General features: G+C 34.5%; 1 protein-coding gene across 5 annotated transcripts; it reads left to right on the top strand.

Annotated features, from left to right (window-relative positions):
* The first annotated feature begins 172 nt into the window (after window positions 1–172).
* LOC121731512 (aminoacyl tRNA synthase complex-interacting multifunctional protein 2-like) lies at window positions 173–8,174 on the top strand. Of its 5 annotated transcripts, none has more exons than XM_042120955.1 (5): window positions 173–251; window positions 324–329; window positions 725–877; window positions 1,634–1,853; window positions 7,798–8,174. In XM_042120955.1, the coding sequence occupies exons 3-5, from the start codon at window positions 743–745 to the stop codon at window positions 8,145–8,147; spliced, it is 705 nt and encodes a 234-aa protein (XP_041976889.1). In that variant the 5' UTR covers window positions 173–251; window positions 324–329; window positions 725–742; the 3' UTR covers window positions 8,148–8,174. The 5 variants fall into 5 exon arrangements, with proteins under 5 accessions (XP_041976889.1, XP_041976888.1, XP_041976887.1 ...); XM_042120954.1 differs by having other exon boundaries at window positions 324–489; XM_042120953.1 differs by having other exon boundaries at window positions 324–507.
* The last annotated feature ends 8,931 nt before the right edge of the window (window positions 8,175–17,105 follow it).

The raw sequence follows: 17,105 nt of genomic DNA, 5'->3' as shown, positions 1-17,105 counted from the left end.
AGAAGAAAGACATTCCTTTTTTTTAATTTTAATCTGTATTTTGTATTATTATTGTATTTTTTTGGAGCAAAGGACTCGTTTCCAGCTCCCAATAAATTAAAAAAAAAACGTCATTTCTGCATCTGCAACACTGGACTATACTGATTTGTGAAATATGTCAAAATAGTAATCTGTGAAAAGAATATTCAATTGCCGACTGCTCAATGTTAATGCAAGAAAAATTCTTGAAATTCTAATCGACTATTGAACGCGTAAGTATTGATTAAATTCTGATCTCGTGATCTTGCTCTTCTGCTAATGCAGCTCATGCTATTTTTATCCAGTTACAGGTAATAAGAATATTTTGATAGATTACGCCTAAAAATGTATCATATGAAGACAATAGTCCCAACCGATGAACGAATAGAGCTTCCAAAATGCATGTATCGGGTTAGAAATATAATGGAAGTAAATAACATAAACGACACCGAAATTAATATATGCGAGCAGGTTACCAAGTTTCTTAAGGTTCTTTAAGTATACATTCGCTATTTGATGTGTTAAAAATAACATATTGCACGATATAACTCATAATTGTATAACCTATATTATTTACTTGTATCCATATTCACATTATAACTGTATAACCTAATATGTCCTATAATATTTACTTGTATCCATCTACTTTAGTGCTGTTTCCATATTATGTATGAGACATTTCCCTACTTTTTACATTATATTTCAGAAATCTCATAGTCCAGTGATGGAGCTGGAAGAGAGGCAAGATAAGTTACTTCTTAAACTTGATAAACTATATGAAAGGATTAAAGATATCAGCTTGCTTTGTAAATCTACACCAACACTTAAACAAAAATCTGTTAACAGAAGTGTTGAACAGGTAAATTAATAATTAATTGCATTTTTAGGGTTCCATACCCTAGGAACGCTAGACTAAAAACCAAAGATTTGACATTTTGCATTGTAGTTACAGTTAAAGTAAGTTGGTGCAACCCACCCTAAGGGTGGGTGGCACCAACTTACTTTAACTACAATGCAAAATGTCAAATCTTTGGTTAAAGTAAAAATTGGACGCCATTAAATGACGGCTTTAAATGAATGTGGCGAAAAAAGGAACTAATGCTGTCATCATACAGAACGCCATATTTGACAGTTCTCCTTTACCCGCCGACATTCATTTAAAGCCTTGATGACCAGCAACTGACATCTCTCAAATTCTGTGGTCAAAGTTAAGGTTAAAGTTAAGTTAGCTTTAACTATAACCATAACTTTGACCTTAACTGTAACTAAAACCAACCAAACCAACCAACCTAACCAAAAGTTAGCTTTAACTATAACCATAACTTTGACCTTAACTGTAACTAAAACCACGCCTCTGGTGCAACCCACCCTTTAATTGTTGTTTGGTTTACTATGCTTTGTATTAGCCCGGCCGCACATTGTCCGAATTCTGATCAGAAACAGTTGAATTTCGCCGGACCGCCACCCCGCACACTATCCGAAATATCCTTCCGGCGAGTTCGAGCTCACTCGGCTCAGTACAAAATGTAAGAGACAGCGCGGACCTTCAACTGTTTCTGATCAGAAATTTCGGACAATGTGCAGCCGGGCTTAATCTAGCATTTTTATGTTTCAGAAATTAGATAAGGAACTAGTCCTAGTACTTGACCCTGAAGTACTACCATGGTTCCTAATTGTGTTTGTCAAAGGGACTAAAGCAATAAATATGGCATGGCACATTCATTCTAATGTAGACAAGAAAAATATCGCTAAAATAAATAGTTTCATCAAGAAAAACCAACAACTTTCCAATCAAAGAGACTCTAAAACAAATGTAAGGCTGATATTTAAGAAAGGTATGTATTAATTTAGATTTGTTAATTCAACATGTCTATTAATTATTATTTTATGTTAGGAAAAATTATTATATCGACGGTTCCTACGTATAAAAGGTCATGTCCAAAATAGCAAAAATTTTTTATTGCATCATGCACTTCCATATAATGAGACGCATATTCCTACATTATTATTTTTTTTCTATCACAAGTAATTCCAAAGATAAAAAGACGTAAATGACGACAAGTTGGGAGTTTTATTAGATTTTACTGTGGTAGATGCGGACATCTATACTTACCGTCTTGTACCGCATTGGAAATTAGTCCCGCGTACATGTGCGTTTCTACCTCTAAGGTAGAGAATTATTTATAAACTTGTTATCATTTACGTTCAGTTATTATGAGATTTTTGTTTGTTTTCAGTAGGACTAGTGCCACACATTCAATCAAATTTTAACCAATATGAATATTTAAGTGTTATAAATAATCAGTGACGTGAAATAATGGCTGCAACGGAGGCTGAGGCTTCTTTTCATGATAAACAACCATCAGGGCCTTACCGGTATGGATATGGAGCAAAAAAATCTCGTTTGTTGTTCGAGGCCCCACAATAATCATTACTTTTATTTCGATTTTAATATATTTCTTTAAGCGCCAACAAAATAACGTAATTTGGTGAAAATTTCTACTATTGCGGTTCTTGATGAACCTCGGCGATAGACGGACGGACCACATATAGAAAGCGAAGTCTGATAGGTTCCCATTTTCAATTATTAAGCACGGAAACCTAAAAGCTTAAAAATATTATATTATGTTACTTTATTTAAAAAAATAAAATAAAATATATTTATGTTTGCGGCTTTGCAAGAACATTGAGAATAAGTTTTGACTGCATATTTGTTTTGCGAACAAAAGGCGTTAAATAGGCTACTTGAACTATATACAATTTCATTGAACAAATGCATATTTCTAGTAGAACTTGGCATAGGAAACCGTATTTCACCCTTATCAATTATCATCAAATAAAGTTTATGATTGATAAATAAAGTCGATTTGAAAATATGATTTTATGAAAATAGGATTTGTACTGACGAAAACGCTTTTGCGGTACTTCCGATTTGGATGTGACGTCATCAGACTCCTAATTTAATATATTTTATTTATCGCGCTCGTTATATGTAAGTTTATTTGTACATAAATAATAAGAATAAACCTAGAAAGCTTTGTAAAAAATATTTTCTTGAATAATTCAAATAAAACATCAGTTTTATATATTATCTCCATTTATTGTAGACGGGAAATGAAATGGCCAAAACTTTTCTCCAAAAGTTTTCAACATTACAAATGATTTCTAATTTCTTATTTAGTTATTTTTTAATTTTTGGGCACTTTGAGACTCGTACATTTAGCACATAAAAAAAATTTCAATAAAAAGAGTTTATACAAGACGTATGACGTCACACTATGGCGGACAGTGTTTTCGGCGCCATATATAAGGCATATTTTTCAATCAACATTTTTACGGGTTTCTACCGTGTAAAATATTAAAATATTAGTTTTTTTTTTGTGAAAATGAATGATAAAGAAGCGATTAGCATGAAGAAAAAAATTAGGTCAAGTAACCTTTTGTGTGTGTATTAAATGAAATGTAATTTATTTTATTTAACAGTTAATAAATAATCTAACATTGATTAAAAACTATAAAGAACACTCCTTGTTCGCTCGATAGACAAACTAACGACGGTAAATAAGCCCTTTCAAATAATCTTCCCCGTTTTTTTTCATTTTCTTCTGTTTCCTTGCTCGTATTTATTTTAGCGTGATAATTTATAGCCTGTAACCTTCCTCGATAAATGAGCTATCTAATACTTAAAGAATTTTCAAAATCGGACTAGTAATTCCTGCGATTAGGGCGTTCAAACAAACAAACTCTTCAGCTCAATAATATTAGAATAGATAAGATGTTCTGTGGTCAATTTGGTAGTCGCCAATTGGAATGAAACTCTATTTTGTTCCTGTGAGGAACGTGTAAGATAGTTATATCGATGCAGCTCTGTATTCAATGCATGTACTTAATATTCAATGCTCTGTACTTAATAGCAACTCAAATAATTGTATTTTCTATTTTTCTTTTTACATGCATGTATTTAAATTCACACACCATTGTCATGGTAGAATGTACAGAATCTTTTGTTATGACTCTAATACTATCTTTGTACTGCATTCTTGTGAATAAAGAATTATGAATTATGAATGGTAATGCTCAAAATAACGACCTTCATAATTATATTCTCATAATTCAATCAGAATTATATTTTACCGTCCAGACTTGTCCACTGTAGAAGTTATAACGAAGCCTCAAAGAATTTATTCATGTAAGATGCAATAAAAGTCTAAGGTCATCAAAGGTCACCTAGGGAAGGGAAATTGGAAAAGAAATTGACCTTGCTCAAGACGTATCCGAAAAGACCAAGAAGAAGAAATTATGTTTTTGTTTTACCCTTTAGTGAAAACAGAATTAGTTAATACATTGATACTAAAATTTGTAGACTTTTGAAATCTATACAGTTTAACTTATGAAATAGTTACATTTCATTAGAATTTTTCATTTTAGACCTATAGTTATTGATGACATGTCCTTTTATTCGTTCATTATAACATAGAAAAAAACTTCTTAAATTAGCAGCGTATAAAAAGATGTCTGTATTTTTAGTTTTTCTTACTGAAGAGCCAGAATTTATATTACTCATACATTATAAACTTATAAATTATGACAATAAGAATCATTTTATAAAGTGCTGAATGAATTTAGGACCTAATATAATATTTTTATTATTTCAACGTAAAAACGGACATGTACGACTTAACCGTTTTTCGAGACTGAATTTGTCTTGAATTTTCAGCGTAAAAACGGTCATCTTGTAATTTTGGCGAAAATATTGAAAATTGTTGTATATCATTCAAATCAACCAAAAACATTGTGTTAATGTTTTATGATAATCTACAGTAACATCTGAAAACCACTACTTTTGACATGTCGCTTTATACGTAGGGAACGTCGATATGTATGTATGTATGTATGTATGTATATATATATATATATATATAAGGGCGAAATTTTTTTTTGTGAATTTGGGTACGCATACCCGCTATATTTTTTCGATTTGACCCTTAAGGCTTAAATATGAAATATTATTGCAATCGGATGATGATAACCCGTGCCGACTTAGCACCAAAGTTTGAACCTGAAAGTTAGTATGGAGAAATATAGGAGAATTTAAGAACTTAATTTTAATTCAGTTAATAAAACAAATTTTTATCAGTAACTTGTATTATTCTCATAATAAACATAAACAGGGCTTTATTTTTCATATTTTCTTTTCAATGTTTGCTTTTTACAGTCCGGATACATTTGCCTGTGTTCTTGTACGCAACGTAGTAGAAATTGCTTTTGTTCCTCTTCAACAGTGACCAAGCCATGAAAGTCTTGCATTAACTTGACTGCTCTTTCGGCGGTATCGTTTACTGCTCTTAAGGTCTGTACTTTCATTTTAGCCTGTTGAAACGAAGAATTATTTGACCACAAAGAGGGAGACTCGTTAAGAAAGCTGTCATCAAGTTTTAGGCGAATAAACAAAGATTTGCTCTTGACAGAAATAAAGTCTTCGAGGCTTTTCTCGTAAAGTGGGCCACAGAGTTCTTGTTTTGATGGCATGTAGCGCTTACCATGAGCTGATGGAATTGTGTTGGATAAGTTAGCAACCATTTTAGTTTTAGTTTCTTGGTCTACATCATCATCAAAAAGAGACAAAATAGTCACCTCATCGGTCAAATACCACAGGTGCTGACAGAACTTCTGTAAAGCTGCCTTTGAGATGCTTTTGTCAACTGCTTCGTAGGCCTTCATGGCTTTTAAAAAGCAGAGGTCTTGGTAAGGAGCTTTCACTGCCAAAATACATTGTAACCAAGGTTTGACATAAGATGTGACGATGAATAGACAGACGTCGAGGAGGGCTTCTTTTTCCTTTTTTGCTATTCTGCATTGCGAGCTTAGAAATGATATTTTGAGAGAGTAAATAGCTCTTGCTATCCACCTAGCTTGGTGCATAGCGCCTGGAGGCCGGATTTTAAATTTATTTTCTGTATCACCGTCAAGAAATTTTATTGAAAGCTCTATTAATTCGCGATAGTCATCTCTAACAATATCTTTAGTTAATTCTCTCCGGTAAAACTCTAACAGTTCCTTAATCTTTGCATCACTCAGGCATGATAGCTTTTCTTTGTGACTCTCTATTCTCTCAGAATTTATGTTTTTCCAGTTTTCTCGGAATTTTTTGAACAATGGGATGTCAGGGCTCGTCGTAACTTGGTTGATTTTAGCTTCAAATACGCCTTTCAATACTAATTCATAAACATGATGCCGACAAGCACTCATATTTGCTTGTCGGCATCATGTTTATGAATTAGTATTTCTCTGTTTAATTTCTGTTCCAGGAGCACACAGGCGCCATTAATTCGACCTGTGTTTGAAGCAGTAGTATCACAACAGAGCATCTGCACTTTGTCCTCAAGATTCCAGTCCAACAGAGCATTCCAAACCGCTTCTGCTTGTTCACGACCTGAAGAGTTGTCCAATTTAGGCACAGCAAGAAGTTGTTCTTTATCATCATATGAAATAAGTATTGGAAGTCGTTCTTCTTTACATTTTCGTGAATCTAAAGCGGGTAAAAGCTTTCCGTCCCAATGAACAGTTACAGTATCTGGTACTTTGTTCTGGAAATCAGCTTTAATTGCTTCTGCGCGCTCCGTTCGCTTTTCCGTACGAATTCTTTGAATGGTCGATTTACTAATTGGAAATTCGTCAATGTTATGCCCAAGAGCTTCAATAGTTGCTTCTATAATGTAAACAGAATTCCTCATACTTATCTGACACCGATCTAATGCAGCAACCAGTTTTGGAGTTATGAAACTTTTCCTTACAGAAATATTAGACTCGGATCGTGAGCTCAAGGGTGCATGAAAAATTTCTTGTGAACTGTTTTTTTCAGAATCAGATGATGAATCTTCTTGAGGAATATAAGATGAAGTTGAAGGCGCCAGAATTGAATAGTGTTTAGCACGCCGTTTTTGCTCTTCGATGCTTCTAACGCGCGCCTTTTCTTCTTTTTCAGCCAGTTTTTTGTCTACTCCAGCTAAGTGACCAGGCCGACCTGGTTCTCTCTGTCGTTGTAAGAAGATCCTATCTTCGTCAATCTTAATTAATTGCAGCGCATCGGCATGTGCAATATTAGCATTCTTTTGCAAATCCCTCCAAACTTGGTACAAATCCACTAGTTTCTTAACGCAGTTAGGAAAAGATTTAGTTGGAATTCGTGCCTTTTCCCAATAAATAATGCACTCGCGAACAGCCAGATTCGCACTTTCACTTACACTTAAATTCACTTCACGAATATTGTAGAATAGAACTGCGAGTATTTGTCCATTTGAGGGAAGTTTTGAACCAGTAATTTGGTGTTTTACGTTCCCTGTTAAAAAAATATCCTTTTTTGAACTGCGTAACTCGACCGACATCTTGATTGTACAAAAATAATGCGTTCACTGATTAAACAAACAAGTAATAACATGAATATCGGTACGATCGCTGCCGCGCGCCTAGTAAACAAGTACCCACATGTTTCGATGTAAGTCGGCACGGGTTGCCGTGTTTCAAATGACATGAAATTTTATTACGGTAGTTTTGACATTATTCGAACAAAATAAGAGGGTATGCGTTATAAAAAAACAACTTTATTTTTTTTGGGACACCCAAATATATGTATATATATTTATATATATTAATATATATATATATATATATATATATATATATATATATATATATATATATATATATATATATATATATATATATATATATATATATATAAATAATTTGAAAATAATAATTTAAACCAAATTTTTTCAGTTGCATCAGCTGCGGAACTCATAGTGTCTTCCTTAGAAATTCCAATAATTGGTTCAGTGAATATTATGAGATACTTATGTTTAAATTTTGCTCATATTGTGCCCTATGATTATACAGACCATAATGTAGAGGGTCTTCTTGATCTAGCTTTTCTTCTAGAAAGAGCTCCAGAAAAAAGCAAAGAAAAAATACTCAACCAAATATTTTCTCAATCTAAAAACTGGATCTATAAAAATGAATTCTCCATTATTGATTTAGCAGTCTATAATGCTGTTAAACAATCACAAAGTCTTGTACGAGCTCTACCTAAACAGTGGTATGATAGTTGTGAAAAAATATGTAATATTTAAAATTAAAAATAATAAATTATAATAATGGAATTGATTATTTTGTCTTAAATCCTTGTTGACCAGAAACAGCTTTTGCTTGCAATACAGTAAGTAATTTTATTTAAATATTAATAACCTTTAATAGGCTACTTGACCTATATTCAATTTCATTGAACAAATGCATATTTCTGGTAGAACTTGGCCTAGGAAACCGTATTTCACCCTTATCATCAAATAAAAGCTTATGATTGATAAATAAAGTCGATTTGAAAATATGATTTTATGAAAATAGGATTTGTACTGACGAAAACGCTTTTGCGGTACTTCCGATTTGAATGTGACGTCATCAGACTCGTAATTTAATATCTTTTATCTATCGCGCTCGTTATATGTAAGTTTATTTGTACATAAATAATAAGAATAAGCCTAGAAAGATTTGTAAAATATATTTTTTTGAATAATTCAAATAAAACAGTTTTTATTTATCTCCATTTATTGTAGACGGGAAATGAAATGGCCAAAACTTTTCTCCAAAAGTTTTCAACATTACAAATTATTTCTAATTTCTTATTTAATTCTTTTATAATTTTTGGGCACTTTTAGACTTGTACATTTAGCACATAAAAAATGTTCAATAAAGAGAGTCTAAAATACAAAACGTATTACGTCACACTATGGCGGACAGTGTTTTCAGCGCCATTTATAACATTTTTCAATCAACATTTTTATGGGTTTCTAAATTCTAACTTTCTACTGTGTAAAATATTAAATATTAGTTTATTTTGTGAAAATGAATGTTTCAGAAGCGATTAGCATGAAGAAAAAAATTAGGTCCAGTAGCCTATCTACACTACTATTATAAAGAGGAAAGATTTGATTGTTTGTTTGTCTTGAATAGGCTCCGAAACTACTTTTGAAAGATTCTTTTACTATTGGAATCCTACATTAATTCTGCTGAACATAGGCTAAATTTTATTTTGGAAAAAAATAGGGTTCCGTAAGATATTTGGGATTTTCGGACGCAAGGTGTAAAAAATCAACCAGAAATGTTACTTTTTTCGCGTACGCTGCTTAAACTATAAAAGATAGAACCATAAAATGTTCTAAGTAATTGTATATCTTTTAAATATCTACAAAAAAGTCCGCGACACACTATACCTATCTATGTTGAGTGAGGCACAATAACCATTTTTTTATTAAAAAATCTTGAAATGTTTTTGAACTACATTTAAATGCCTTTATTTTACTCATGGCATTAATTCTTATCAAAATAAATTATTTCATTACTAAGTACATTTAATGTAGATAATATTTGGTCTTTGAATGATTAAAATTGGACGTTTGGTTTTAATGTTATGGCGAAATTAAAATATTACGATTTCTGCTGCACGTTGCGAATTGGGCGTCGTCAAGGCACTCAAGGCGCGCTGCGCGGGTGTGCTCGCCCGGAGAGTCCACGTAAATATTAATTATTATTACCTCGATCATGGGAATCGCAGACACAATAGATTTATAATATAATAGTTATGCGACAGCCGGGTGCCGCTTCATTGATGGGATAATATTATAGTGCTTCATTAATTCATTACGTTTTGAATGACTATTATTTTTGATTGCTATTATAATTAATTTCTATAATTACAAATCAAACATAACACTTAAAATATAAAAAAAAAATGTGTATAATAATTATAATATAGTAGTTACAGGCTAAATAGTGTAAACCATTTTTATGTTCTGCTTAACATAAAGATTGACTAAAAAATAAAGATTGAAAAAAAATTATTTAAAAATCAATGTCCACCCGTGCGAAGCCGGGGCGGGCCGCTAGTTAGTAAGTATAAATTTCTCCCCCAAGAGGACAGACTTCGCCTAGTTATTAATAAGCCCCCCTGGATTATACAAATTATTTTTTAAAAATTTGATCGTCAATAAGTACGAGTACCATCGAAGAAATTGATTCGTGCAGGCAGTCATTATGTCAATTCAATTTTAGTCGTTATCTGACGACTGGGTTTGACTTTGACGAAACTTGATCAAATAACGTAGGGCCGCCATCTGCCTATGAATCAACTTCTCTGATATTACTTTATAAATTTGTATTCTAACCAAACGGGCTATAATGTTGTGTTCCTAAGGCCCGTATAAATAGTCAGTACTTAAGATGCGACCCGGTCTCAAGACGCGGTTCGGCTCTGTGATTGGTCCAAATTTTGACAGCCAACCAATCACAGAGCCTTGTTTTTTTTTACGTAGAGAAATGCTGTGACGCATTCCGCAGGGGATGGGGACTCCCACTGCGGATATGTGGGACTCGCCGACCAGCACAAATTTAGCACCCCATCGAAGGATTTTTGGAATCAAAATGACCTCATCTAAACTATAAAATATAAAAAATAATCAGTTTCGGTTTATAGATGAGATGCTAAGATGCAATTTTTTTTTTGCAAAATTTAAAAAATTATTTATTAAAAAACTATAGGCGACCTAACAAAAATTATTGTGGACCTATACAGACCTAACGATAAAGAATGCAAAAATATAAAAAATAATCAGTTTCGGTTGAGATGAGGTGCTAAGATACCATTTTTTTTGCAAAATTTAAAAAATTATTTATTAAAAAACTAACTAAAAACTAACCTAACCTAACCTAACCTTTTTTTTTTTTTTTTTTTTTTCCGGAGGGGGAAATGCATTACGCATACCACCCAGGCGCAGGGGGCGACCCGAGTGGTTATGTGGGACTCCCGTAGCTAATGAGACCACGGTATACCCACTAAAACCCCCCCCCCCCAATCTTCCGCCACGCCGCATATTGACGGGGCCACAGGAACGATACACACATCTGCGACCCCGCCAGCGGCCCGAAGACTCCACGATGGGCGCACAACACATGCGCCCTCCTCCTCGGCCCCCACCAAGGCTGTAGCAGACGCCCCCCGAGTCTGCTACTTGGAGGCCATGTGGCAAATCAGGTCTGTGGCTCTGCCACCGACCACACCTCGGCCGCAGAGGATAGGGCAAGCGGCGCACCGTAATACCTACTTGCCTCTTCCTCTGCGGCCCCACCAATGCCGTTCAAACGGAACGGCCCCGCCAGCTCGCAGGGGGGGTAGGGAAAGCGGCAACCTACCACAATGCCTCTCCCCCCCGCGATCCGTCCTCGGCCGCAGAGGATAGGGCAAGCGGCGCACCGTAATACCTACTTGCCTCTTCCTCTGCGGCCCCACCTCGGTGCGCATCCGCAACCTAACCTAACCTAACCTAACCTAACCTAACGAAAATTATGGTGGACCTATACGGACCTAACGTAGACCTATCGATTAAGGTCATTTTGATTTCAAAAATCCTTTGATGGGGTGCTAAATTTGTGCAGGTGACTCGCCGCGGGTGAGGGAACCGAGTCTTGAGACCGAGATGCATCTTGAGTACCGTAATTTGTGGTGAATAGAGATCCAAGGACGAATAGGGACAAAACCAAGAACCGTTTTCAACATCAAAAATTAGTTGCCATTTCATCGCTTTTTTAATATTTTTTATAGATGACAGTAGAATTCTTTGCAGTTTTGATGGCAACACTAAACATGTGCGAAATCAGCCACAAGTTGTCAAAAAAACACTTTTCTAAATAACTCCTTGAATCGCCAGTTTGCACGTGAAGGATAACTTTGCTCTGTTATTGAAATTCTTCAGTGTATGAATGTAATTTTGTTGCAAATGTATTAGTTAAGTGTTTTGGCTGTGATACACACTAGAGGTAAGTATTATAATATATTTCTTGCAATGATATTTAGCGAATTACAAGCAGACAAATTTTTCATTGTTTTTGAGGTGAATAGCAATGGAAGAGGGGTCAATGGGGATGAAAACGAGTAGAATAGGGACGACGTATAGATGATAGGGACGCTGTAGAGGTGAATAGGAACGGCTGTGTAGGGTTGGTACTAATCATATAAAATGTTTGTTTTATTGGCGAGGTAGATTACGTAGGATAAATGGCGAAAAATAAAATAAAATACAGGTAGGTACTTACTCATAGACTTACAATTTATACAGTCTGTCAAGAAAGTGAAGAAATTAAAAAGTGGCAACATCGTAGTGTCATCCCTTTCAAATCAATCTAAGAAAAAAGGGATGACACTACGATGTTGCCACTTTTTAATTTCTTCACTTTCTTGACAGACTGTAGACATGGGACAGCCCTAGGAGATTTCCCTATTGACCTTTATCAAATCCCCAATGACCCCTGATTGTGGGTGAATAGGGATTGTATATATTGTAGTGTTTTGTGAATAATTCTCAATTTTTATTCTATTATTTTATATTTAATAATAAAGATATTGACAAGACTCAAGTAATGAAATCCTTTTTAGGATACTACTTTCTTTCAAAATTATTCACAAACTCGTTATAAAGTTGAGTTTTGTCCCTATTCACCACAAGTTACGGTAAGTACTGACTATTTATACGGGCCTAAGTATACTGAGGCTTGAATAAATAAAAAAAACGTGATTTATATTAAAAAAAAATTGAACAGTTTCAGAAAACTCTTCCTACGTCACGTTATAATTATGGATATCGGATATCATTTTTTCCAGTTAGGGATTCTGTTAAATATTTAGGCCTTCATTTGGATTCGAAATTGTCTGGTAGGTACAAGTCATATTAATAATTGTTTAAAAAAGGCGGAAAGAAATTTAAATATCCTTCGATCATTATCAGGAGTTTGGTGGGGTTCTCACCCATACGTCCAAAGGTTAATGTACAATGCTTTAATTCGTAGCCACTTGGATTATGCGTCCTTTTTATTGGAGCCATGTAGCAAATCTAGTTTAAAAATGTGTGATAAACTGCAGGCAAAATGTTTACGGATAGTCATAGGTGCAATGAAGTCTTCCCCTATTAATGCGCTTCAAGTGGAATGTGCGGAGCCTCCTTTGTCCCTACGCCGACAATATTTGTCGGACAGGTTTATATTTAAGGTCTACCAGTGGTCTCGTCACCCTCTTATTAATAAGCTGTTTTCTCTTTCACAATTTTCAACCAGCAGTTATTGGACACATAAGAATTTACCTTGTGTTGTGAAGAGCTATCAAAAGATAGTTTCTCTTCCATGTCCTGTGGCCCAATTTTCAATTAATCCGCTATTTGAAGCTGCTTTTTCCTCCCTTGTGTTTTCTCCCAATATTATTTTAAATTTACCCATAGTGAAAGGTTCCCCTGTTTCTAATAATCAATTTAATGCTGTAATAAGTGATAAATTTAAAGATTGGACGTTGATTTTTACGGACGCCTCCAAATTATCCGATACTTCTTGTGTAGGTAGTGCCGTTTGGATTCCAAAATTTAATGTTGTCCTTAATAATAAATTGCCTTCATTTTCTTCGGTTTTTAATGCAGAATCTCTAGCGATTTTTGAAGCGATTTCCTTTGTGGAATCGCACAATCTAAATAAGGCAATTATTTTGTCCGATTGTAAAAGTTCCCTGGAAGCGATTTTGTCAAACCCCTTTAGAAGTAAATTTAAATTCCCTTTAATTTTTAAAATTAGGCAGTTACTATTTAAATGCTATTGTAGCAACATACAGGTTGTACTTGCCTGGATTCCTGGTCATAGCGGGATTATAGGAAATGAATGTGTGGATCTTTATGCCAAAGAAGCTGCAAAGTCTGGTGGTTTAAGTAATTTCAAATTTTTTTGTCAGGATCTTCTTCCTCTGGCCAAGTCGCATTTGACTCTGGAGTGGAATTCCATTTGGACTGAGTCGAGTAGGGATAAAGGACGTTTTTACGCTGAAATTCAGGATTCAGTACCTAGTCGACCGTGGTTTTTTAAATATTTGAAAGCTAATAAGCCTGTTTGCTCTACTATCTGTCGGCTACGTCTGGGTCACTCGTGTAACCCGGTATTTCTAGCTAAAATAAGGGTGAGGGATAGCTCATTGTGTGAATGTGGCTTGGATGAAGGCTCTCCAGACCATATATTTTTTGCTTGCGAAAACAACATTTCATTGTACGATTACCTTCCTCCTAATATTCCTCGTCCCACTAATCTTAAATCTATTTTATCGTTAGTATATTCTCCATTTATAGACATCTTATGCTCGTTCATTGCTCATAATCACATTAGGCTCTAGTTGTAATATGAATTCTCTTCCTTTTATATTTAATATAAGTAGATTGTATTTATGTTTATGTACTCTGTGTATCTTTAAAGGCTAAGAAACAATATTTTGCTGTACTTATTTGCTTGTTCTGGTTTTTTCTGTTTCATTATTTTATCTTGTATTTGCATGGTCGCATGAAGTCATCACCCGTGCCCGCTGCATGGCAATCAGTTTACGTTATAAGTTATAACTGTTCACATTTTTCGCCTCAACTCTGACGCTGGCAACTCCTAAATAGGGAGGCTTACGCCAAAAGAAGAAGAAGAAGATCGGATATCATGCCATCTTTGATCTTACTTGATAGGTACCACCTCATACTGCGGTCTACGATACTACTGCCTGTGTGTGTATGTATGTAATGTATGTCTCTATCCATTGTTGTATTGAGTATTCTATCAAAAAAATTGCAAAATATGCTCACATAGATACTCTTTTGCATTTAATAAAAAGGTAAGTACGTAAAGTTATAATTTATCTAGAATACTAGAACTAGAATTCATCATTGTAATTAAGCCTATACTGTACTTTTACTAAATAAGTGTAAGGTACATAATATGGTTGAAGTGTCATATTTAAGTAGGTCGTAGAGTGTTTAAAGCGACACAATAATTGTCATGGTACTTAAATATATTATGATAGTAAATTATATTATATTTATAAAATACAAAAGTTACGGATTTAAACTAAACTTCAAGCTTCATCGGGAAATGGGAGTGTATAGGACAAAGCAAGTTGATTAACTGATCTAGCAAAAGGTAGAGATAAACCATAATATTATGTGTCTAGAGATAATAATATGAAAAATTAAAAAGACGGTCGGGACGGGTATTATTAAACAACATGTTAGTGTGAACACCGTTATCCTTGAAATCATCAAATGAGCCCGTCAACTTCAACCGAAATGAACAACTTTTTCTATGAGAATAATGCTTGTTCTCATACAAAAATTTGTTCATTTTGACGGGCTCATTTGATGGTTTCAAGGATAACGGTGTAGTTTTTATTAGGGTTCCGTATCCAAATACCCCAGTAGGGTTAGATTTTTTTTTTAATTAATTATAGTCAGAAAATTTTTTGCACCAGTGTTTAGAGGAGGTCACAAATAGCTTAAATTCGAAAACTCGACCAGCCACGACGTGTGCGTTAGCCGCCATATAGGTTTGAAGGTCCAATCTTTTTTTAGCTATACTTAACTCCTTTATTTTTTATTTTTTCAAGAAAATGATAAGGATCAAATTTGTCGAAAATTTGATTTTCTACAACTTTAGTTCTTATAATTTTTATTGTAAAATCAATATTTAAGGAAATAACTGCAAAAAACAAGTCAAAGTACAATTTCGACATGTTTGACCTGTATTGCGATTGATCACACTAATTAAAAACTTTCTCAAGTTCGTGACAAGTTCAAAAATCTTAATAAAATTGAAATACGGCCAACAGATTGTGAAGAGACGAAAGCTTTCATAGGACTCTTCTTTTACACTTCCGTATTCAAGTCCAATCGTGAAAAAACTATGTGTGTTGACTGCGCTGAAATTTTTCAACAAATTCTGAGTGATATTATATCATATTTTATTTTTCTTATGTTAGTCATTATTTGTTAACTCATTTAAAAGCATTTACGTTTTCTTCTTTTCCTAACAGTTCTAAAAATCTAGTGTATAAGTCAAGTCACAATTGAAATACTGAAATTAAATAGGGCCTATCTAGATGCCAAATAAATGTTGATGTTGCATATATTTTCTCCGTATTTTTATTTATATTACTCCAGAATACCTCTAAAATATTACAAATTATGAAATAATCTTAATTCATTTAAAATATATAAAGTTATAGGTAATTTGCGAATCCGTCTGTGAGACGTCACGTCACTACATATTACTCAACATAACCACGTCAGTACTTAAGGGTTTTTGTCTATCTTTGCCTGATAATGGTACGGAACCCTCATGAGTGAGTCCGACTCGCACATCGCCATTTTTAATAACTATTCAGGTGTAGGTTGTGCCGTAATTGTTAAAAGGTCTAATTCATGATCAGAAATATTCAGTTTTATCCAATCGCTTGGGTCCCGGTACATTTACCATAGGTGTAGGAGCTTAAATATTGATTTCTAAAAAAATTCATAAGGATCAAATTTGTAGGAAATTTACGGCCGTTCCCAATATTTGATCTATCTCTGATTTTGCCCTACTAGAGATAGGAATAGCTCACATTTGACATAAAATATATGTCTCTAATGTCTAATGTGAGTTATTCCTATCTCTAGTAGGGCAAAACCAGAGATAGATCAAATATTGGGAACGGCCGTTAATGATCTATCACCTACAACTTTGTTTCTACAATTATTTTCGCTGAATTTGATAATAATTGACATACAAGCGAAATTATACTTTGACTTGTTTTTTGCATTTATCTCCGTATAGCGCGCCATCGTGATGTCACCGTCCATTACCCTTATCTCTAGTACAACTTGTTTGCCCCACCACTATTTGCGTATATATAAGAGGCGTCCGCACCTCAGTAAGTCAGTCGCTCGCTAGACGGCTCCGAGTACGATTGCTCCCGTAGTCTGCTCAGAGTCCAGTGCTTTGCTTGATCGATGCCCCGCGTCATTAAGTAAAAGCTAGCTAGGAGGGATTAAGGTTGCGATGCCACGCGTCCTACCTTTTTTTTTTTTTTTTTTTCGTTGGGGAAATGCGTTTACGCATCCCCGGCAGTCTGGGGAGGGCAACCGGGGTATGTGGGACTCCCTGGGGGCGGATGGCCGCGCCCGGTCATACCCACTAAAACCCCAACGGTGTTCCTGCTC

This window comes from Aricia agestis, chromosome 11 (genome assembly GCF_905147365.1).
Source record: "Aricia agestis chromosome 11, ilAriAges1.1, whole genome shotgun sequence".
Lineage (NCBI taxonomy): Eukaryota > Metazoa > Arthropoda > Insecta > Lepidoptera > Lycaenidae > Aricia > Aricia agestis.
The sequence above is the reverse complement of the archived record's forward strand: the minus strand, read 5'-3'. Positions and strand labels throughout refer to the sequence as shown.

Bases quoted from the DNA above. Each gene is read 5' to 3' on its own strand.
- LOC121731512 (XM_042120953.1), top strand. From the start codon at position 364: ATGTATCATATGAAGACAATAGTCCCAACCGATGAACGAATAGAGCTT. The intron at 878-1,633 runs GTAAATTAATAA...TTTATGTTTCAG, and splicing joins TTAACAGAAGTGTTGAACAG to AAATTAGATAAGGAACTAGT. The intron at 1,854-7,797 runs GTATGTATTAAT...AAATTTTTTCAG, and splicing joins AAGGCTGATATTTAAGAAAG to TTGCATCAGCTGCGGAACTC.